Source organism: Castor canadensis, chromosome 2, assembly GCF_047511655.1.
Source record: "Castor canadensis chromosome 2, mCasCan1.hap1v2, whole genome shotgun sequence".
NCBI lineage: Eukaryota > Metazoa > Chordata > Mammalia > Rodentia > Castoridae > Castor > Castor canadensis.
Genome location: NC_133387.1, coordinates 89503714 through 89526831, shown reverse-complemented (window position 1 = coordinate 89526831; position 23118 = coordinate 89503714). Strand labels below are relative to the sequence as shown.

Below are 23118 nucleotides of genomic sequence, written 5' to 3'. Positions count from 1 at the left end.
TCCAAGTCCTGGTGAGGCATAGTCCTGGTGTCTCTTGGCTCTGATGAGCCAGTCTTCCCCCGCCATGAGCCTCAGCCCCTGCAGGCCCCAGGATGCAGTACAGGTGCCAGGGGGTCTTGAGTATGAGTTGAGGGACTGGAGGAGAGGCCTGGTTGACCTGTGGCTCCCTGGAGAGGAGAGCAGGGAGGGAACTAACAGGCTCTCCCACTTCAGTTGTGCTTTCTCCACCCCTTCCACCCTCCAGAATCTGAAATGGCTCCCACCATCCCCATTTAAATTGACCAGAACATCTGTCTTCACAGCTGCTCCCAGGCTTGCACAGTCACCCACTGGGTAGGAAGGAGTACAGCCCATGTCCCTCCAAGAGGGTTCCATGGTGTAGCTGCACCAGTCCCCAGACTAGGTCCTTGGCAGTAGGGCTGTATCCTCACAAACCAAAGAACCCTGAGGGAATGCATGCCAAAAGAAAGAAGGATACCTGGATGACCTTGAAAGTCATTTTCCTTTATTTCCTTAATATATAATGAAATTCCAATTCCAAAGAGACATATGCAGAGCAGACAGATCCAGGGCCCTGGGTATAGTAGCCAGAACCAGGCAGGGGCGTCATTTGCCTGTCCCTCCAACATACCCTTCATAGCCTGGCCCTGGCCATTGCCCAGGCAGAAACTGAGAAGCTGGGAACAAGAGGGGTCCACCTCATGGTCCATGGAGTAGTCAAACATGCCCATGGTTGCTAAGACTGTTCAGATCCTTATCGAGCTGTGAGACCCAGGGCCTCAGTTTCCTTATCTGTTAAATGAACAAGGAGTTCCTGCTGAGGAATGGAAGAGAGTGTGTAGATATGAAATGCTGGTTACCACCCAGGCCTTCTGGCTTTCTCCCTGCTTCTAAGGCCTCCCTAAGTGTGTCTCTCCATTTGCACTAGCAACATGGTTAAGGGCACAGTGATGGAGCTGCTCTGGCCTGGTGGGATTGAATGGACTTAGGTAGAGAGCTGAGTGAAAGATGGAGAGCCCCAGCAGATTCTGTGCTCTGAACTGTTTGTGGGCTGCAGCATTCCTCCCTGCTCAGGATCAGTTGGGGGCTTGGGAACCCCTCAGCACCCAGCAGGGGCATATACCTCCATAGACTGTTACACATCTGGATCATTCTGTCCTCAGGCTTAGGACCTCAGATAACCCAAGTGCTCTTTAATAAACACGCATGCACATAGTGTCTAAACTGGCAAGAGGAAGTAATGATCAAGTTGATGTCATGGCAGGCAGAAAGCACATCAACTAGAATCCATGAGAGTACATGGATACTCCTCCATGCCCTCTAAATGGCTTTCCTTCTACAACAGCAGAAAACATGCCCCTTATGGGAGCAGGCATTTCCAACTACCTGGACCATCTCTCTGCTTGGAAGCTCATCCATGTGTGCACACAAGCACACAGCTATACTTGGGGACAGAGCTCAGGGCAGGTTGACAAAGTTGTGATGGTCTGGACTGTACCTTCTAGAACCTGTGGTGTGTCTTCACTTACAGAATCCATATAACTCTTCCCCTCCCCTGCTGCTTTACAGATGGGGTCACTGAGGCCCTGAGATGAGGACAATTCCAAGGTCAGGCAGCAAGTCCAAGGGAGGAGCTAGGAGCAAGACAATCTGAAAGGGCAAAGCTTGTCTGCAACTTGCCCCACTCCACAGTACCTCCTGGGATCTCTTCCCCCTCGAAGCACCCTTGGGGAGCCAGATGCCTGTTAGGAGAAGGGGGGCCATGCTCCAAGGCACAAAGCAATAATGGCACAACCCCAGGCACCTGTGGCAGGTGAGGTGGTGAGCAACCTTGGGATGAGCAGGGATTTTCTGGCACACCTCCCTTCACACTCTGAGGGGACAACTAGCAGGTAGGTCCCTCCATTTCACCTCCTCTGAGATGTCAGGGAGCGAGCTGGAAACAGAGAAAGAAAGAGATAGAACTGTCCCCAAATGAGACTGGACCTAGACCACACAGGTCTGGCAGATCTTTGGGGAGTGACTTTGGCCAGCTTGTCAGAGTGTCTATAATATGGATTTTAGCCCTCCCCTCCCTCTGCCCATCCCTGCCCCACCCCACCCCCTACATGGACACCCAGGCCAGATCCTCTCTATTTGGGCTTCATCTCCACCCGAGAGTTGATCTCATCGGCATCCAGGTCATATTCCTCCACCTGGCCATTGGTCCACACTTTCATGCGGTCTGTGAGGTCACTGCTGCGGGGGGCCAGGATGAAGTCGTAGATCAGCACTGCCAGGGCACCCCCGATGAACGGTCCCACCCAGAAAATCTAGGAGAGAGCAGATATGCTTTCAGAGCATCTGGCCAAAAAAGCCCCTCCCTACTAAATCCACCTGAGCTGCCCCCTTGGCCACCACCCCACTGGACAGTTCTCTTCCATCCGAGTGTGGGACAGAAGCAGGTAGGGAGGGACCCCAATTTCCTGACACTAGTACCCCCCCACCCAGGCCAGAGTATGTGGCAGAGTATCTCCTGATCTCTGCTCAGGCAGGCTAGTACTGACTCCTTTCTTAGGGTAGCCTAAGAAGAGCCCCAGAGACAGTTCAGTCTAGTACAATGTTGGCTGGAACATACACACCAGCAATAGTTAGAGTTAAAACCCACAGGGAGCTTCCTCTGTGCTGAGCTCCCTTGCAGACCACAAGTCCTTCCCCCTCCTGGCAACCCTGGGAGGGCAAGCCACCATAGGCCCACTTCCCAGACCAGGAAACCAAGGCTACAAGTATCCCAAGTGCAGCCTACCCCAGTCGCTGAATCAGAAGGTGTCAGTCAGGATTCAAAGCCAGGCTCCCTACTAGCAAGCATAACTTGGGGGATGGACAGCAAGGTGGGGTGGGCAGGTCTGAGCTGTTAGACGGGACTTAAATCTGTTCCCCATGCCACCTCACCCTCCCCTTCATCTCAGGCCTCAGTTTCCCAATTTCCTCTGTCCAGGATGTCTCCCAAAGCCTCTGTGAGAGGAAAGGACACTGCAAGGATGGGTGGAAACTTGTGATGTCAAGGCCCCTGCCCACCCTCCTTGGGTGGCCCCTGGGTATCTTACCCAGTGGTTGTTGAAATTGTGAGTGAGCACCGCAGAGCCGAAGGACCTGGCAGGGTTAATACCACAGCCAGTGTAGTCGATCTGTTGTGTGAGAAGGTATCAGGGGGAAGAGGAAGTAACAGAAGAGAGAGAGAGGTGAGAGGGGAAGAGGAGAGAGAGAGAGAGAGAGAGAGAGAGAGAGAAAGGTGAGAGGAGAAGAGGAGAGAGAGAGAGAGAGAGAGAGAGAGAGAGAGAGAGAGAGAGAACAAACAGGGGTATGGACCCAAAAAGATGGTTAGAGATCCTTGTCTCCCCTCCCTTCTCTCAGACCCCAGAGCTGACCTATCATCCCCCACCCCTTGGCATGACTTCCACCCAAAGTCCCTGTTGCCTATGGCAGGCCCTTCCCACCAGCCCCTGCCCTGGCCCTGCCCTCTCCACTGCTCTCAACCTGAGAAGTCCACCACTCACCGCCAGCAGGTGTCCCAGGGCCACAGAGAAACCGATGGCAAGAGGAGCCGAGCCACCAAGGTCGCGGCGCCTCCGGTCAGTGGTAGCCAGCACACACAGCACCAGCTGCAGGGTGCCAATGATTTCGATGCCCAGACCCTGGCCTGAGTTCACACCAGGGGCCAGCTGTAGGGAAGAGGGGCAACAAGGCCTGGTGAGCAGGGCAGATGGCAACTGTGTCCTTCAGAACTCCCAGGCCCAGGTACTGGGCCAGACCCTCATTACCTTCACAGTCCATCACTCAACCCCAAACTCAACCCCAGATGCGGAATACACAGCAATCAGTCGTTGTCCCCTTCCACACCAGTTGGTGATGCTCTAGCTCAGCCCTGAGGACTTGCCTAGGCCCTCCCCCACTCAGCACAGAGGTCTGGAGTGAGGTAGAACCTCCACATCATCTACATCCAAGCCTGGGGTCCCCAAGGCCATAGGTGAGGGGCAAACTTCAGCCAAGGGAGATTGTTTGGAACACACACAGGAGAAGAGAAGCTAGTGGGTAGGAAGACCCAGCTGGGGACATTGTTTCATCCCCTCAAAGTCCAGACATTCCACCCCATGCCCTGCTGCATCTGAAACTCCCAGAGCTGGGACGGTCTTCTTTAGTTAGCTGTCCCAGCCCTACTGTTACTCCTTTGTGCCTGTCTCACTTGTTCCCACCCTCCATCTCTCCCTCCCCATCCAGTGTGTCTCTCCCTGGTCTAGAGTCTCTCTCCTGTTTCCTTTCATCTTGCCCTCCTTCTCCCCTTCTCTCTCCTCTCTCCCTCCCATCCCTGGCTCTTCCCTCCCTCTGTTTGGCCACATGGGTCCCGCCACTACAGTCTGGCTGCCACTGCTGCTGGGTCACTTTTAGAAACATGACTCATGGAAAAAGAAAAGAGTCAAGAGTTGCCATGAGGTCACCGGCATGTCCCTCCCCTGCAGCTGCACCAGGAAGACCCCTCCCCAGGGAGCCCTGCACCCTGCTCCATGTGGGGAGCCCAAGACCAGGTATACCCCACAAGGAAGTTAGGCCACATCAACCAGGATATGCCAATTTGGGCTGCCTTCTCCCAGGCAGGTGGCTGTCTTCCCTGCCTGGGAAGTCTTACTTCCCAGCTCCATTCTGAGAGTATGGGGGTGCCTCCAAGGCCACACAGCATTCTACAAAATCCTGGGTGGGGGCACACCTCCACTCCTCCAAGAGTTTCCTAGCTCCACCCCGAGGGCATCTCACTAGAACAATTCTCTTCCCGCCTTTGTCTGCAGCCCTGGCTTACAGGGAATGACTCACATCCCCTCCCCTGCCTTGCAGCCCTGGCTCTGGCCCCTTTCCCAACTGACCCCAGAACTGCATCCCCTCCAGCCAGCTAGCCCTCTGGGTAATAACCAGTTCTTTCCCATTCCAAGGCTAGCAACAGAGGCAGAAGCTCTATGTTCAGGTTCTGCCCTTTCTACTTGCTAATACTGTGAACACGGCCTGACTATCTCTCTAGGCCTCAGTTTCTCCACTTGCAAAGTGGGTCTAATGGTCCCTGGCCACTCTCTAGAGTAGCTGGAAGGTTCAAAGGCAACAGGGCTGTCTTGGGCACTTAGAGAAGATTTGCAGAAGCAGAAGGGACAGGGCAGTGTCTATAGCTCTTGTTCTGGTTCTTTCTGCTTGAAGAATTTGGGGCCAAGCAGAAGGGTCCTGTCTGCACGAGGGTGTGGAGACGGAAGTTAGGGTAGCTGCAGCTGTTGCAGAGGCCTGCATGGAGCTGGGATGGCTAGATGGTGGGGAGCTTTGAAGGCTGGGCTGGCTGTCCACACTCACACTGGGGAGACCACACCTTCTGTGGAGCCCATGGCTCCTCAGCTCTTGCCTCTGCTCTCCAGGGTTGGCTTAATTGCTTACTGGCGGGAGTCCTGAACCCAGCCCTTCTTCGTTGATTAATGGAGTTATTGCGGTAAGTGACTCCAGCGCAGAACCCCCATCTCCACTCGCCCTGCTTCCAGGGCCCAGCTCATGTTCTCCACTGGTTCTTAACCAGGACTGAGTACCTGCCTCTACCCAAAGGTACCACTTTCCATGCAAAGTGAGCAGAGAAGGTCACAGTTTCAAGCCCAGTGCTGAGTCCTGGATGTGGCCTGGCAACTCCAGACGGTACCTTTCCTGACTGCCAAGAGCCACAAGGCTGGCAACCTTCCTCTTTGAAAACCCACTTCTGCCACCACCAGCAGCAGCAGCAACAGCAGTAAGCCTACCCCAAGTGCTTTGTCATCTACAGACCATCTTTCATCCACCACCTGATGCATTTGTTACAACTGGGAAGCTTCATCTGTTGAAGCTTGGTGTAGGAAAGTGCAGGTATTTCCAAGCTTATGTGACTGCATCTGTATATAGTGATTAAATTTGAAATAATTGCTTAAATAGGGCCAATCCCAGTTATGGTCTCTTGTTAATGGAAAAAATTAACATTTGCTCATTCCCACATACTTTTGCCTGGCTCAGGTCTTATGTTTTACCAATTAAAGTAAAAATAGTAGCAATTGGTTTTGTGAATGCAAGTGTGAGCAACAGAATAGCCCACACAATTCTTCTGAAGCACCAGAAAGCTACATGCTCTCCACCTGACCACTGGACTCAGGTAAGCTCACTACTCATGGTCCTGTTCAGACCCAGCAGCTCCACAAAGCCTTCTAGGGACTAGTTAGAATGACCTTCTGGCTCATACTGTCATACCCTCACTTACTTCTCTGGATATCCTAGAGGAGCAGAAGCCACCTGCCTCCTCACTGGGTACCTTATCTCAACCTGGCCAGGGAACTCTCTCAGCTCCTTGACCAAACCTTGGAGGGGAAGTTCACTATGTGGTACAGAATGGCAGAGACTAGTCATTTTCTGGAACTTTCACCCTATCTAGAGATAGCCAGTTTCAGAGAAGCTCTTCGAATGTAGGATCCATGTATTGGCTTTCTAGCTGGATGATAGGCCAATTATTAGAGTTTGGGGGCCTTACAAGTTAGCCTGTGCAGAGACTCAGTAAGAGAACAGGACAGAGGGAAGGCAAAGGCCCAAGGAGGAGGCAGCAAGACCGGGATCCTTGCCCTGGGGTGTGTGTCACCCCTTGATCATAGGCCAGTGTGCCAGCTACCAAGGGACACGGCTGATCTCAGCTTAGGCTAGGGAGCTGGCAGAAGGTGGCTCTGTGACTGCCAGCTTGTTGCAGCTCCAGGGTGGCCTAGGTCTGACTGTATCATGCCAAAGGACTGAACTGTCCCTGTCACCTGTGGGCAGGCCAACAGAGCAACTCCTGAGCCAGGCCTGGCTGAGGTGCTAAGCATCTACTCTCGAGGAACAAGGCATAGGAGACAGAGGCCTGCCTTGCCCCACCCTCCCATCCCCACTCCAGTGCTCCCAGGTCTCTGCACTGGGCAATGGGGGAAGGGCTCTCATGTCACCTCTCTGTGAGTGCTTGTGTGTGCCTATGTTGCATTGTTGATCAGTGTCTGCTGTATCCATTGGTGATCACATACATGTCTTTTTTGTTAGACCATAAGAGGTTTATTACAGAATAATTAAATGAAAAATCTATCAAAGAACCATAAAAATCCTCAACCTGTAGGCACTAAGCAATTTAACTTAAAAATTAATGATGCAAAACAAGACAGAATTCAAGGAGAATTTGATCCACTCCCAGAGTGAAAATGTTAGCAGTACTTCCTTAGACACTGATAAAATGAAGCTGTCAAAAGATGCTAACAACATGAATGGGGAAGAATTGAACTGCAAAATTAACAAGCTTGTTTTAAGGAAAATAGGAAAAACCCTGCATCCCTAGATTAGAGAATATGTACTCTTCTTAGGCCTGTGAGAGACACTTAGACAAACTAATCAGGTACAACCAAGTGCCTATGAAGCATCCCCAAGACACATCAAACAGGACACCACCTCTTGCCCAGGTGAGCTCTGTTTGGCAGGGATCTCTATGTGGCACGAAGTCCTGGATGGTTGTGCTATGTGTTTGCATTGGTGTGTCTGAGGGTACATCTGAGTGCGTCACTGTATTTCACATCCACACAGGTGCCACTACCTGTGCAGGAAAGAGGGGGAGGCTGGGAGGGAAGCTGGAAGGGAAGGAGCCCCCTTGAGTGAGAAGGCTGCAGGTCTCAAAGGCCCTTTATTTGCTCCCAGAATCCATTTCATCTTCCAGCAAGAAACAATACACAAAGCAATGGCTTCCTCCTTCCCTCCTTCTTTCTTTTCCTTACTCCAGGGCAAGGAAAGGAAGAGGCTTCATTGAGGACCCCACACACACACCCTCCCGCGACGACTTGAGTAGGAGCAGCTAGTCTTCAGAATGTGCTCTGTGCCCCATGTGTGTGTCATGTACACATGCCATGTGTGAGTGTATGCATGCTTGTTCAGTATAAGTGTGTGCACGTTGGAGCAGCACAAACAATTGAGGACTGGGAGACAGGAGGTTGAGGCATGGTCCTGCCTGACACAACCCACTGTGAAACTCCCTGAAGAGACTCCCTGAAGCTTATTCATTTAGAGGCAGTTGCTTCCCAATTTTAAAAACTTCTTTGTACTTAGCAGAAACCTGCCTCTGAAGGGGTCCTGACTGGGACTTTAGATACTGAGGGGGGCAGCTCATGGGGATGGAGACCTTTTCCAGTCCTTCCCACTATCTCGTAGTCATAGGCTTCAGCCTTGGAGTGTGCTCATGAACAGTACCTTCTTGGATGAGTGAAGACAGCCCCTCACCTATCCCCCTGAGCACCATCCCACTGTGGACAAAGAGCGCCTGTGGTCCCCAGGGAGAGGCCCTGACTACACATGGAGCCTCAGGGGCTACATCTTCCTGCCCATCCAATCCAAGCCATCCTTGACACACTGCTCTGGGGGTAGGGGAAACCTGGTGGAGTGGCTCAAGTGGTAGAATGCCTACCTACTGTCTGAGGCCCCAGATAGACCAGAGATGAGGCTGAAGTGGGCTTCAGGGAATCAGATTTTGATGAGCTGCTAGAGGGCTGCCTGACTGGGTAGAGGAAGGTCAGGGGAGAGAGGGAGCTGGGGCCTGGAGTGTGGTGGCTTCCCTCAGATGAAGCATTCCAACAGGCATGAGGGTTCTGTGGTGAGCCCGTTAGGGCCATGTATAAGGTAGGTAACACTGAGCTGGGCTGCTCAGAGTACTCTATGGGGGAGACAGCCTCAGACATTTTCTGTGGTGAGGGAAGTCTCCACCACAAAGCTCCTCCTGTCCGTGCCCTCCCTGTCATCAGGTTCCGGCTGGAAACAGTAATTACATGTCCTGGCTATGCATCACCACCCAGCCCCCAGATCCCTCTCTGGGTAGGTTGGGTTGAGTGGAGTCATTGGAAATTTTGGCTTTCCTTTCCCCCAACCCACCCTAAGCCCTGGAGAAGGCAACAGGGGCCACAACCCTATGAAAAGTGATGGCATGGAGGGGCCTGACACCTCATGGCTGGGGAAACTGAGGCCCAGGCAATGGGAGGAAGCATTCAGAGCCAAAGTCAGGCCCCTAATGCAGCAGGTGGAAGCATTTTCTAAGCACTCAGGCCCTGAATCAACAGGGCTGAGAGAGTACCCCAAGGGAATAGATTTGCCCTCTGCCAGAGCCCCTGGATGGCTAAACTCACAGGCTTTGGGAACAGAACCTCTCCAGATGCAGTCAGACCCTGGCAGGAATCCTGAGCCCCCATCCCCCACCTCCCACCAGGCCCCCATTTGGCCATGGTGTCTTGGGGAGGTTCACTTTGAGTTTAGGCAGGTTTCACTGCAAAAAGTTCCCCCGCCTTGGTGGGGGGGTCTCAGTATTCAGGCTTGCATGGCACTTCTTCCCTAAAGCCCTCCTGGCCTCTCACTTTTTCCAGTTCAAAAGTTCCCTGGCCTGCCTGACACCTCTTATCACATTTGCCTCCTACCTCCTATCACAGGCAGCTGTGCATGGGGCTTATCTAGGCCTGTGAGCTTCCCAGGGCAGGGAGCCCAGTTGACCCAGCCCTACATTCAGTGCCCAGCAGCCCAGTGCTGTGTGCAGGAGACCAGCCAGAGAGAGAAGAATGAAAACAGCCAGTGAAAGCCAGGACTCCTAGACCTCCAGCATCCTTTGCTTCCCAAAGCCAGCCATACCCTTCTGGGTCCCATTCACATATGGAAACTAAGTCTGGTAGGTGTGTGTAGTCACATAAGATGTTGGTGGCTGAGGCAGGGCAGAGATAGGCCAAGGTCCCCATGCCAGCTTCAGGGATTCTTACCTATGGCCAAGATTGGAATTTGGTTCTTAGATCCAGTGGGACCTTATAGGCTGGACAGAAGCCTGTGGTCTCTCTAGGGCGTATCCTGATCCTTGACTTAGTCAGAAGAAAGCTGTCCCCATGATGTTCCCAGGGGACACCCCTTGACTCACCCCAACCACTTCCTGACACTTTTTTCTCCTATTTTCTTTGGAAATCTCCATGCCAACGACTCACCCCACCCAGGTTTTGGTCAGGGTGGGGCCTGGAACAGAGGGACTACAAGAGGTTCTTCTGGGACATGGAGGAAAGAGGTTGTCACCAGATGCATTGATTGGTGTCCCTCTAGAGGCACCTAAGCTCCCCATGACCCCTGCATACCCCAGGGCCAGTGTCTTAAGGGAGTTCTTTAGCAGGGGGACATCTCTGTTTCAAAGCCCAGATTTGTCCTCCTGAGCCCCAAACGTCCCTTGCTTGGATGGGGCAGTGCCAAAGCCCCCATCATGATGACTAGTCCCCTCATACTCAGCACTGCCCCATGGACTCCTCTTAGCCAAGCCCTCCTGGCACCAGTGATAAGCTCAAGCCAACAACGTGAGCTGTCAGTATGGGTGTAACTGAGAGATGTCACCAGTCCTAGGTACCCTCTTCAGCCTCAGGATCTTCAGCAAGAAAACTCAACCAGTTAGTAGCAGACAGGACTTGAACCCAAGCACCTGCCTTCCAGCCCAAGGATGCCCCAAACTAGTCTACTCCTCTATCTATACCTCGCCTGGCCCAAATATTGGGACGATTCTGGAAAATGGAGGCCAGAGAGGGGTTAGAAGCCAGATCAGGGTGTGGCTCCCAGATCCAGATGGCACGAAAAGGGCCCACCCCCCCTGCTTTCTGCCTCCTCAGTGGACAGCCACACTAGAGAGGGCGAAGCCTTTGCAAGCAGGTATTTGGGCCCTGCCTGTTCCTTAAGTTGGGAGGGACAAGAGGGGGCCAGAAGGCCTGGAAGTCTCAGCCCCTTCCCCACACCTCCATCCTACCCAGCCAAGCCCCAGTGTGAACTTGACCCTACCCACTGGAATTTTCTGAGGTCACTTAGCTCTGCTTCCACTGGAGAGACTGAGGTCTGAAGGGACATAGCCACGTCTCCCCTGACTAAAGTCTAAGCTCCAGCCACAGAGCTAATCTTCAATCCTGGGCTCAAAAGGGCTGGTGAGGGAGGTGTCACCGTGACATAGACATGCTCATCCCTGTAACAGGGCCAAGCTAGTTACCCTACATGCCAGACTTTCACCTCACCTTCCAGGTGGCCATCTCTAGGAGCTGAACTTTACCTGGGAAACAAAAAGACGGTAATCACCTGCTGCTGTTTCTGAAGAGCCTGGGTCAGTTCTCTTACTGTCTCCACACCCACCTGCCTTGACTGAGCCCTGCCAGCCTCATTTCTGTAGCTCTAGTCCTCCCTCTGTCCTCTTGGCCTTTCTGCCAACAGTGAGGATGCCTCAACCCTGTTCACCTCTATGATACCCTCCAGTCTTACTCAGTGCCTCAAGCCAAACTGCCCCCCAAGTGCACATGGGTTGCTCTTTGGCTAAGGAGCTGGAAAAGCCCAGGCAGCCACCACCAATGGCCACTTAGTGGTGTTAAACAGCGATTATTTTCAGCAGATGCCACCCAGTCACCAACATCTGCTTGACATTCAAGTCAGAAGCAGTGGGCATAAGTAGTTATACACTTGCCCTCACACCTCAGCACAAATGTGCATACAGTTTACACAAGCTCGCTTGCAAACGTGTGCACACCTCCACCTCTACACACACAAACACACGTGCTATACCACTGAGCGCCCAGGAACTGTGGCCCTTCTACCTCCACTGTTGTCCAGGAAAACTATCCCCAACAGTGCAGAAAGGTGTTTTGCTCCCTTAGCTTTCATTTCCAGGGCAGATGAGGGAGTGAAGCTCTTTCCCTGACTCCCTTGTGAATATGGGGGACTACCTGGGGGTCCAGGTGGCTCCCCAAGGGAGTCCTGCCCAGACTCTTGCAGAATTGGCTGCAAATGCAGGGCATCTGGTGCAGCATGGCTGGCAACAGCAGGTAGAGCTTGGCCAGGGAGCAGGGCTGCAGAGGAGAGGCTGGCAGCCCAGGCAGGGCTGCTGAGGGCCAAGAAACTCCATAGAGTTTCTGTGAGGCATTCCTGGCCCAAAGTTAGTTGCCTCCAGAGCTTATTCCCCACCACGGATGCTCCACAGGGGACATTGGCACAATCATTATGCTCTGGTTTTCCCATTCCCCAGTGCCTGGCAGAAAACAGGACCTGGGCTGCAGCATAGCTGAGTTCCAGCCCCAACTCTGTGACCTCCAGCAACCCCTCACCCTCTCTGTTCCTCAGTGTCCCTATCTGCAGAATGGGCAGAGGATGGAACCAGTGCCCTCTCTGCACCATTTCAGAAGCCATCCCCCCGCCCCAAGTCTAGGACACCCTACTCACGTCATTGCGGCCGAGTGAGTTCATGGGCAGGGAGGAGGTGATGCCTGAGAGGATGGCGGTGGCAACGATGGCCCCCACACACTGGGCAATAATGTACATGACTGCCCGAAGGATGCTGATCTGGCAGCTGAGCAATAGCCCCAGAGTGACCGCTGGGTTGAGATGGGCACCGCTGATGTGGCCCACACTCTGGGCCAGCGTGGCAATGCTCAGTCCGAATGCCAGTGACACCTTTACGTTGTCCTGAACCGCTGTCTGGTTTCCCCCCAATGGGTAATTAAAGCCCAGGGCAGAACCGATGCTGATGAAGACGAAGAGGGTCATGGCCAGGAACTCGGCCACCACAGCCCTCCAGAAGAGTTTCTTCTTGAACTCACTGGCCATGCTTGCAGGGTCTTGGCTGGAGGCTGCTCACTGCCTGGTGCTCAACTCCCTCCAAGGGCTGAGCCTCAGCCTGGGCTGGGCCTATTTATAGGGCTGGGGGGCGGGGGGAGCACAAAGGGAGGAAGGCCTCTCCTTGCTCCTGGCCCGCCCCGTACTGCACGGGCCTTCTCTCAGCGATGGATGCAGACACAGCTCTCCTGTCGGCCTGCCAACTTTTTTTTCTTCCTCCACTCTCCCTCCCTCTCTCCCTCCACCCTCAGCCCTCAGCTCTGCCCAGCAAGAGGAGGCAGGCAGGAGGCAGCCGTTGCTCTAATAGGCTTTGGGAAATTCCTCCAAACTGGCCCCACTTAGGGGGCCAGAGAAATCCAGGTGTCCCCGCCCAGTGTGGAAAGCTCTGGGGTGCCTGAGGGCAGAGCCCAGAGCTCTGAAGGAGGTGTGGCTGGCAGGTTGGACTGGGGTGGACATTGCCTTCCCTGGAAGTGGGCACTCAATTCTGCTTGCCTCAAATCCCCATCCCACCCTGAGCAGCATATTAATCTAAAGCCAGCAGCTCCAGGATCTAGGGGGCAGTCTGGCCTCTTGCACACAGCTGCTGCTTCACATTAGGGATAGCTCTCCACCAGCCAGGCCTCCACTGATGGGGTCATGGGGCCATCAGAAGGTGCAAAGAAGTTGTCCACTCCCACCCCCATGCTGTGGTCAAGGGCAGGCCTGAGTGAGACAGATAAGGCTGTTGAGAAACCCACACTATGGGAGCCCTCACACCAAGGAACAATTTGAACCAGTGATTTGAGGGCAGACGGTAGGAGATGGGGACAGTTTTGGATTTTCCCCTCATAGGCAATTGAGCTGGCAAGACACTGGGGAGATTGAGAAAGGAGAGGAGAGAAAAGGAGAAAGACACAGGCTAGGGGACGAGATGAGACAGAGGCAGACAGATAGGACAAAAGAGCAACGGGGAATAGAATCTGAGCAAGAGTAAAGTGAGAGAAAAAGGAAGATTCCCCAGCCAGAGACAGAGAGACAGGCTGGGGCTCAGAGACAGAGAAAGGCAGCACAAAGGGTAAGGAGACAAACTAAACAAAGGAAGATGGGGGAACACAAAAATGGGGAGAGAGTAAGGAATGGGAAGGCAGGGGAGAGGCCGGACGAGCCCCAAAAGCAGAAGGAAAAGAGGCCATGTTACAGACCCCATAGTTCAGCTTGTACCCTCTGAATCCCCAGCCTGGAAGCCCAGTGGCAGCCAACAGACTGAGCAACAGTCTGGACTTCAGGAAACCCTAGCCCAGCCCACTTGGCTGCTGCAAGTCAGTGTGTTGGAAGGTGAACCAGCTCCAGAGGGAAGGGTCTCTCTTTAGCCATCAGGAAAGGATTGAGATGATTCTGGCCCCTTTACTCCCACCTCCTGCCTGCCCACCATAGTCCTAATCAGGCACATTGGCTTCTACCCATTTATAGGTGGGAAACTGAGGCCCAGTAAGGGGAAGGTTTTCTCTGAGCAATTTTGGTGCACCAGTGGCAGGGAAGAATGAACATATGGGTCATGTGCCTTCTGTCCAGGGTTTTCTTCAGAGAATGACAATGGCCCCCACTGGCCATCCCTCTGCCCAGCTGCAGCTCTGGCACTTGAGGTGAGCTGTCAGGGACTGGCATGGTATTTGCTGGGAACAAGTTGCTGGCTGGTAGCTATGTTCAGCCACATGTACCTGAGTTCCTATAAGACCTAGAGGAAGTAGCCCCAGACAGGATATCAGTGAGGAGGCTGGTAGGCTCTGTCTGTTCAGACAGCCTGGGCAGCCAGAGGTAATCAAAGGCTTATTAACCCTCTCAGAGAGGGAGCAAGCCCACTGCGTCACTTCCTGGAACCTCCTCCACATCTTTTACTCTGGGCAGCCCTGGCTCACTCATTATTCCATACCCTGGGAGGTTCCTCAGTGCCCCCTGGCCCTGGTCCTGTGTCTTGGCAATGATCCCACTGGCAAGAGGAGCTCTCTTGTCATTTCCAGGGGCTTCTGACCACAGCTCTCTGCAGGGCTGGGATTCTCTCACACAGAGGTTTTGAGGACAGCCCTGATCCCCCTTTAAGGCAGGCTCCTGCAGGCAGGGCTATAGTACCCCTCACGGCCAGGCTCTTCTGGAATTGGGCCATTTCCCTTTAGGCCAAGACTCTTGGGATATCTCCTTCAGACCATGTCCACTGAGGGACATACATACTGCCTCCTCCTCTCTCTTAGCTTCCTGGCCCTTGACAGGACCCACAGCTGTCCCTGCCCTCCTCTGCTTGGTGTAGGGCTAAGATCTGATGCTCCTAGCCAAGAGGACTTGAGGGAGGCAGAGCACAGAGCTAGCCCTGCACCCAGAAGCTGATGTGGCTGAATGGTAGAGCCATCCAGTCAGGAATATGAGCCTGCATGGACCTGTGTGTTCCCCAGGACTCTATGACACATTCCACAGGCCAGGTCCAGAGCCACATAGCTGAAGGTTTGGGATGTGTTCCTGTGCATGTGGGTGAGAGTCTCTGGGACTTACAAATGCATCCCACGGGCATTTCCTTAGCACAGATAACATACCAGACACTGTCCTGGGTAATACGGAGATAGCTAAAGACCATGCCAGCCAGCTCCTTATCCTCACTGCTTTCTGAAAGCTTCCTCTAGCTGCCATGTGAGCTCATAGGCTCTGGGTGGACCTATGGCTGACTGAGCTGGTGACCATGGAGAGAGTGAGTGTACATGTGCAGGCATGCGTGCACGTGTGTGCACGTGCACGCACACACACACACACACACCTCCCCAGCAGGGCTTGCTTTACACCAGAGAAGTAGGGAATCCACAGTGACAGGTTAGGCAAAGCACTTTTGTCCAGGCAGGTTTTATACCAATCTCACTGATGTGCCCGCTAATATCAGGACAAAATGAGAGTCCACAGGGTAGAACTCTTGCCACCGCCTGCATCTTTGCCCTCTCCCCTTGGTCTCTGCCCTAGTATCACCATAATAGCTCCTGACACCAGGAGGCACCATCAGGATGCTGGCATTGGAAGAAATGCTAATGTGGACCTCATTCCTTACCACATCCCAGAATGCCAAGTGGCCTCTGTGGCATTTCTTGATCATTTGGATGGGAATGGGGAAGGTTTGTGGCTGGAGTCTCAGACTCAGGAAGGCCACAAACCTCTCCACCTCCTTTCCCTTTGTCTATCATAAATCCAGGCCAGCGAGAGAAGTCAGGAAGAAAGGAAACAGTACCTTGCTGAGACCCTGGAAGGCTTGTGAGTGACTGTAAATGATTTTTCAAGGAAGGATGGAGCCAGGATTAGAACACATGACCACCTAATCCCCTCCCACTCCTGTGAGGAAGGGCCCTAATGGCACTGGTTATCCTGCCAACGTCTGTTGACCCAGGACAAAGTACAAGGCCAAGGCCGCAAGTCACAGGAGGCTCTAGGGTGGGTAGAGTGGGGGTGTGGGGCAGCTTCACCTTCCCTGCACAACTGGGGTGGGGGTGGGAGGTGGTGTGGGGAAGGCACCATTGGTCTACCACACAGAGGAGTGAGAGAGTGACCAGAGCCACCGTGCAGTCCCAGCCGGCCCTGGAAGCTCGGGCTCTGAGGCAGGGTACTGTCTCCTCAACTCCTCCTCCAATGTGTCCCCTGGCCCTTGCTGATTCCTAAGTCCTTCCCTTGGACAGAACCCACAGGACAAAGCCAAGGTAAATAAGGCGGATGCCCTCTGCCCTGCCCTGAGCTCCAGGCGGGGCTTGAGGCCTCAAAGACCCTGCTGGCAGCAACGGTCTCGTCGGCAATAGCTTTTCCAGATGTGCCTCATTCCTGACATGCCCAGTGAGCCCCACGTCCCAGTCGGAGTTGGCTGTTCCCAGGATGGTCTGGGCCCCATCTCCAGTGAAAGAATGTCAGCCTGTGCCCTGCAAGGGTTGAACAGAGCCTTGGGTGCTAGTTAAGGGTTGGGACCTCGGGCTATGTGGAAAGAAGACACCCCTGGGTGTGGCCCAGCTCTCATGACCTCAAAGCCTCTGCTGAGTACAGGGTAGAGGGGCCAAGGAAGATGAACCTTCTCCTGTGTCAAGGAAATTAGTGACTTCATTCCCGGTAGGAGACCACCAGGAAGATGCAGTTTGGGGTAGGAGGGGACTTGGACAACAGACTATGTGACCATCCCAGTCACCATCAGCTCACCAACAACTCGGATGAGCTCTCCTAAATTGGAACAGAGAACAGTAAGGGAGGGTGGGAAGACAGGACAGTCCCTAAGGGACCCAGAGAGAGGGTGGTCAAAGTCAGAATTGCCCCCTCCCAGAGAATCTCCCTCAACCCCCCAGTACTCCCAGCTCTGTCTGAAAACCTCCTCAGGGTGCCGGCTGTAGTCCTCCATGGAATTTCATCCAGGACCTATGGACCATGGCTTTCTGGCCACCCAGACAGACCTGTCCCTTTAGGAGGCCATGGCCAGAGCAGGAACAGGGCACCAGTCTGAAGTTATCCTTCTTGCGAGGCAAGGCCAGCACCCTCTGAGCATGAAGGAGCAGGTGGGGCTCAGGCCCAGAGCACAGGAACCTGAAAGGAGCCAAGCTTTCCCCCAGGGCCTCTGGAGCTCAGTTTCTCATTCAGCAGGTGCCCAGCACTGCCCTGCACCCACCCTTCTCTGCTGTACACTGGGGCTGTGATCCTGCCTCCTCCAGCTCATCATGCCTGGTGTGGGTGCTCATATTCCTCCTCTACCACAGCACCCTGCCCCTCCTCCTTCCCAGGGGCCCTAGAGCCACTGACCCTCTGCCATGCCCACCCCCTCAATGAAGGCCAAGCTCTCAGCCCATCTAGGCTATCCCAAGTTGCCCGTGGGGTGAGGCCCTAAAGGGACCTCTCCTGCCCTGCCCACAGCATCTGCCAGGGTACCTGGGCACAGGGCTGGACATGATGGGGTGATCCAGAAGCATCTGCCCCTGGCTATCTTGTATAGCAGGCACCTGCCATCTAAGTCTGAGAGTTCCTCCCTGTCTGATAGATAGCTTCTAAACATCCAGGCATCATGTGATCTCTCTTAAATCAAAAACGGATTTAGCGGGCCACCAGTGATTCATCAGAGATGGAACAATTTAATAATTTTCTAGGCTATGGCCTCTCATTCACATAGACCCTCCCTGCCCTCGTTCCCGCCCTTGTCTGCCTCCCCGCCTCACAGCCTGATAGCCAGGTTTATCGTCCTTTGGTGGGGGGAATATCACACTATTTCTGGGAAGTGGAGCTCTCTGTTATTCTCTAGGAACTCTCCAGCAATGGCTCCTGCTGGATATCACAGAGGACAAGCCAAGGAGACAGGTCTGGGACATAGGTTTCATGTATGTCCAGGGACAAAAACAGAGGTTGGAGAGCAGGCTAAGTTCTAGTGAGGGTGTCTGAGGAAACAGGACGGCTCACGCCTCCACCCTAACCCACTTGGGGCTGGTGAAGATCTCCACAAAGGAGTGAAGTCACATTTTCCTAAGCCCTGCCTGCAAGTAGGAATCCCTGCTGGCTCAGTTGGGCAGGCATCTCTCGCTTGCAGAAAACACTGCTGGTGGCATTTGTGCCAGGCGACCAGGCCACACCCTTGCTGAGGGGCAGGACAGGACAGGGGCTCTGCTGGGAGCAGCCGCTGCTCTGTGGGGTCCTGGAAGAAAGTGCCATGTGTGTGATTTTGAGCTCTTCTTCATCCTGGGTTCCTCCTCCCCCTGGACCAGCTACAGCCACTCTTCTTGTTCCCCCTTGCCCTGCCTCTCTCAAAATCTCCTTTCTGCCTTGTTATATTATAAAGTATCGAGATTGGGAGAGGGAAGTCAGATGGTATTCACTCTGATGCCCTCATTTGCACATGGGGAAACTGAGGCTCAGACAGGAGAGGTACAGATCACGGTGGACTGGAGTGGGGATCCAGTCCCTGGTCTGGTCTGCTAGCCATACTCAGCCTCCTCCTTTTCCCTGCTGTGCTTGAGCAGAGGCTGTCTCCTCCTCACACTCCAGTGAGGATTCAAAAAAGCGCCCTCCCCCCACAGCCCCAGGACCTGACATGCTGGTCTCTGAGCAGAGCTTGCCTAAGTGCAGAGGCTGTCCACACCTTCCTTGGCCCTGCAGTTCTTCAAGAGTTGGGGAATTCCACCCCAATGGCTCCAGGCTATCTGCTTGCCTTTTAAGGTTCTGTTCCCCTGCCCTTACCCCCACCCTACCCATTACTGCTGTCCCCACAGGGGGTGTCCAGGTGCTGAAAGCCAGGCTAGCAGGCAGGGCCTCTGGGCCTCTGGCAATGTCTCCCTCACCTGCTGAACCCCTCTCCTGGATGCCACCACGCCCTGACCTCTGGCCTTCACATTGGGCTGCACCCTCTCTTGGGGTCTGGTTGGCTCTGCCACTTTTCACTACTTCTTCTTCAGCTCTGTCCCCTCCTAAGACCTGCCATTGGCACTGGACGCTGCTCCTGGGCCGTTTGGCCCAGTCATATCTTCTGGAGCCTTTTGGGGGTCCTGCTGATGGAGCAATCCAGAGATTTTCCAGGACCAAAGCCTCTCTGGCTTCTTCAGTGTTTCCAGCTTGCAAACCCCAGTGGGTTCCAACAGAGGAGCAGATTGTCTTCCAAGGAGAACTTCACATTCTCTCCCCACAGCAACACAACCTACCACAGCCTTGGTGACGTTCCTCTGAGCTGTACTTGTGGCTATTCTCATACCTCACCACCAGGATTAACAGACTCACCTTCAGGTCAATGCAGTCATAAATTTTCATTTGTAATGTTTTCATGGAAAGAGCCCATGAAGGCCACAGAAACTGAGGTCCACAAAAGTGGCAATGCAGCCCTGACCACTGAGAGCTGGGAAGGCACAGGGCAGCCTGGAGATGGGCCTGCTCCAGCTGGGTTTGGCAACCCTCCAACTAGCTCCTCAGAGGAGCTCATTCCCTCCACCCTTGCTTCCTGCAGGACGCACCTCAGTACCTAGTGCCCACCTATGTCACAACATTGGCTCCATGAGCCACAATAGAGGCCTCTCTGTTCCTTTCTCCTCCTGCCTGTGCATGGGCTGCACACATAGGACACATGCTTTCACATTCATGTACACATGTATAGACAACACATGTGAGTACAAATATGCATATACACGGATATAAATTTCACATCTTGTGTGTATACATGCATGTCACATGTAGGCACACATGCAAAGGCATGAGTGCACAAACAAGCTTAATCACATACACACATAAGAATAAAGATACATGTCATAGTCACTAACCCCCTGCCACTTCAGAAACCTGCCATGGACACTGTGACTCCTGCTACCTGAAGCCCTGATCCCTAAACTTATACCCTACCTCATGCCCTGAGGGCTCACAGCTACTGCCACCTGTGCTCATAAAGCAGGGACCTCCCCCACCTCATCTCTTTCATGGAGCTGAATTTAAATGGTGAAGGGAGGGACTGTGGCCAAGAAGAGTGCAGCAGTGGGCACTGCTTGGGGCCACATTGATTCATGCTCCCTTTCTTGGGGACTCTATTTGCCATGTGTGTGCTAGTCTCTCTTCATCTCTGGACAGTCCCCTACATCCTGGGGACTGCGCCTGACCCAGATGCCTGCTCATAGCTCTTTGGCTCTCTGCTCAGAGGACATGGAGCTCAGAAAAGTTATCAAGGCTGAATGGAACCAACCATCTGCCAGGCAGCTGGTGTGACAGGTACAGTGCAGGGCCGCTGGTGGGACCACCCTTTGTCACTCTTTTGTCTTCTCAAGTAGAACTGTGGGTAGAGCTGGTGGGGTACATGCTCAGGGATGGGAGGGAGAGTGAGCAAGGCCGGTCCCTGCCCCATCCACCCAAGACCCCCTCCTTCAGTGTCCCTCTGGGGATTCTATTCATGTGAAGCCAACATTCCTGGAACCCACGGGGCCAGTAAGATCATCTCACACAGGTAGATTGCTGTCTCAACTAATGAGAAAATGATGACATGGCCCCCTGCTATGGTCCCTGGGCCCAGCCCCCAGTACATACACCTCCTGCTTTGTGGCATTTGAGCTCTACAGCTCAGCTCACAGGTCCTAAGAAGTCACCTTGAGGGGTTCCCCACCCTCACCAGGGCCCTCCTGTCACCTGTGTTGAGTGCCTCTGAATGTTCAGGGTATTAGAACATTAAGTTAGCAGGACCTTCAGGTCAATAAGACCAAGGTAAACCAAGGCTGTGGGGCTGAAGTGACTTCTCAATGTCGTACACAGGGAGCCAGTCTCAACCGACCACCCTCCAGTCTCTGACAGAACAGCACCCAGAAGACAATTCAGCACACTGGGAAAGACCTGCTGTATGGTGAAGGGGGCTAACCCCTTTCCTCCCTGTGTACCCCTACTTTGGGCTGATGTCACTAGGACCTTTGGATAACCAGGCATGGCAGGATGGGGCTGAGGGGTCTGGGACTCAGGAAGCCCAGGTGCCTGCCAGGCCTGATGAAAACAGTGACACTGGCAGGAGCCTGGGCCAGGTGAGAGACCTTCCCCAAGACCTCCTTGGTCCCTAAGAGCCAGAGCCCTTTAAGTGGTCAATTCCAGAGCTAGCCAGAAGAGATGGGCCCCCCAGCTGGCATCACCTACCTGCTCTTGTAACCCACCCACCCCTAACCTGCCAGTCTGAGGACAGATGGTCATAACAGGAGACCCAGGCGAGTGGGGTCCCCAATCCACAAATATAAAGCTACCAGAGAAGAGCCCAGGGCAAAACAGGCAGTTCCTGACTGGGGCCAGGCTGGTTGGTGGGACAGAAATTACAGAGGCCTTCATGGAAGAGGTAGGTCTTGAACCACAGAATCCTGAGGTCTGAAGGGCTCTTGTACATGGTCAGATCCAGCAAGCAAGTTAATAAATCCTTGCCAAGGGCCCTGACCCCCTGCAAGGTACTTTTCCTGACTGAAATGTCCTTTTCTTCTCAGGCAGCCTATCCCATCACAGGGCAGCTCCAATGGCTAGAGTTGTTACTTCTTAATAACACAGTCACTTTCCCAGTGATTCCCTTCAGAGCCACGGGCTAGGTGTGTTCTGCAGTGGCAACTCTTTGACACAAAAGCAGGGGCTCGAGCCTTCTTGGGTTGCATCTTCTCAGGCAGATCCCACCACAAGGTCCTGGGGACCCCCTGCCTCATCCTGGTAGTAGTGTGTGTGGGAACCAGACATGATGACACCATGATTGTACCTGCTACTGTGGAGAGTCCAGGAAGGCAACTTTGGTTCTTTAGAGGACTGATAGTTGCTGAAGGGGCATGTGTCATCCTACAGAGAATGGCACAGAGTACACTGAGCCCCCCATCCTCAGGAAGCTGACCCTGCCAGAGGGCAGGACTGAGGGACCCTGTCAGTGCAAGGGCTGTTTTTAATGATGGGTTCAGGCCTGGGCAGGGCTGCCTGGAAGCCTCAGGATGGGAAGGGAGAAGAGGAAAGAGAGAACACATCATAGGTCTTATCACATGGACATTCCTATTCCAAAAACAGATGAGCCCCAACCCTGACCCCATAGGACCTAAGAAGTCTACATTTCTAAGGAGCTCTCAGGTAATGCTGATGCTGCTGATCCCTGGACCGGACCATGAGTAGTAAGGAGCTGAATTACCTAATCATAGTCTAGTGAAAACAAAACCAAAGAGAGAAAGGGAACTGCTCACAGTCAGAGAGAGACTGGCCTGAGCATGAGTTTCCTTCTGAACTCACTGAAAGCCATAGCGAGAATGGAAAGAACTGATTGCTAACTCCTACTCCAAGATAAAAAGAGTCAGCTGCCTGTTATCAATAGAAAGGCCTTTCCCTGATTCTGGCTGCCAAGGGAATTGATCAAACAGATCCTACCATTAGAATTGGAAAGTAGTCAGTGGTTAGCAGTATAACAGTGCTTTCTATGGAAAGGACTCTGACTAGGCATGTTAGTAGGGTGAATAGCTGGTACAGAGTCATGGTTCAGACGACACAGTGCCCTTGGTACCCAGCCTGGGCCACCAATGTGGTCTGTGCCCAAAGGACCATCTTCCCACTGTGTCCTAGTGCGTACTGGCTTGGGCACCCCTGCCATGGGATGGAGACTCACCCTTGATGCTCCACCATGCAGCCAAGGAGTTTAGGGGAGGGCAGCTGGGACCCAGGCCTACAGCACGGGAAGAGGTGGGTCTGTGGGCAGCGGAAAAGCCCCGCCTCTTCTCAGTAATCAGGAAAGGCTCCCTGGAAGAGGGAATGCACAAATCTGTTTATGTAAAGGAAGGGAGGTGGTTAGGGAGAGGAAGGTCCAAGCAGAAAGGGGAATAAGGGTTATGCTTCTACCCCGGGCAGGGAAAGGGAGTTTCCCACTGGGCCTCTCTCTCATGGCTGGGTCTGACCCTCAGAAAGGGGAAGGGAGAGATGAGTTGACATGCCCTCTTGCCATCTCATGTCCCCCAGGATGTCCCCATGTAA

At 53.6% G+C, this 23118-nt stretch overlaps 1 protein-coding gene across 1 annotated transcript; it reads right to left on the bottom strand.

Annotated features, from left to right (window-relative positions):
- Positions 1-483: 483 nt before the first annotated feature.
- Positions 484-12741, bottom strand: Aqp1 (aquaporin 1 (Colton blood group)). The gene is made up of 4 exons (XM_020180353.2): positions 12280-12741; positions 3537-3701; positions 3087-3167; positions 484-2312 (listed from the first exon to the last, which is right to left on the bottom strand). The coding sequence occupies exons 1-4, from the start codon at positions 12661-12663 to the stop codon at positions 2133-2135; spliced, it is 810 nt and encodes a 269-aa protein (XP_020035942.1). The 5' UTR covers positions 12664-12741; the 3' UTR covers positions 484-2132.
- Positions 12742-23118: the final 10377 nt, after the last annotated feature.

Bases quoted from the DNA above. Each gene is read 5' to 3' on its own strand.
- Aqp1 (XM_020180353.2), bottom strand. From the start codon at position 12,663: ATGGCCAGTGAGTTCAAGAAGAAACTCTTCTGGAGGGCTGTGGTGGCC. The intron at 3,702-12,279 runs GTGAGTAGGGTG...TCTTCCCTACAG, and splicing joins ACTCACTCGGCCGCAATGAC to CTGGCCCCTGGTGTGAACTC. The intron at 2,313-3,086 runs GTAAGATACCCA...GCTCTCTCCTAG, and splicing joins ACAATTTCAACAACCACTGG to ATTTTCTGGGTGGGACCGTT.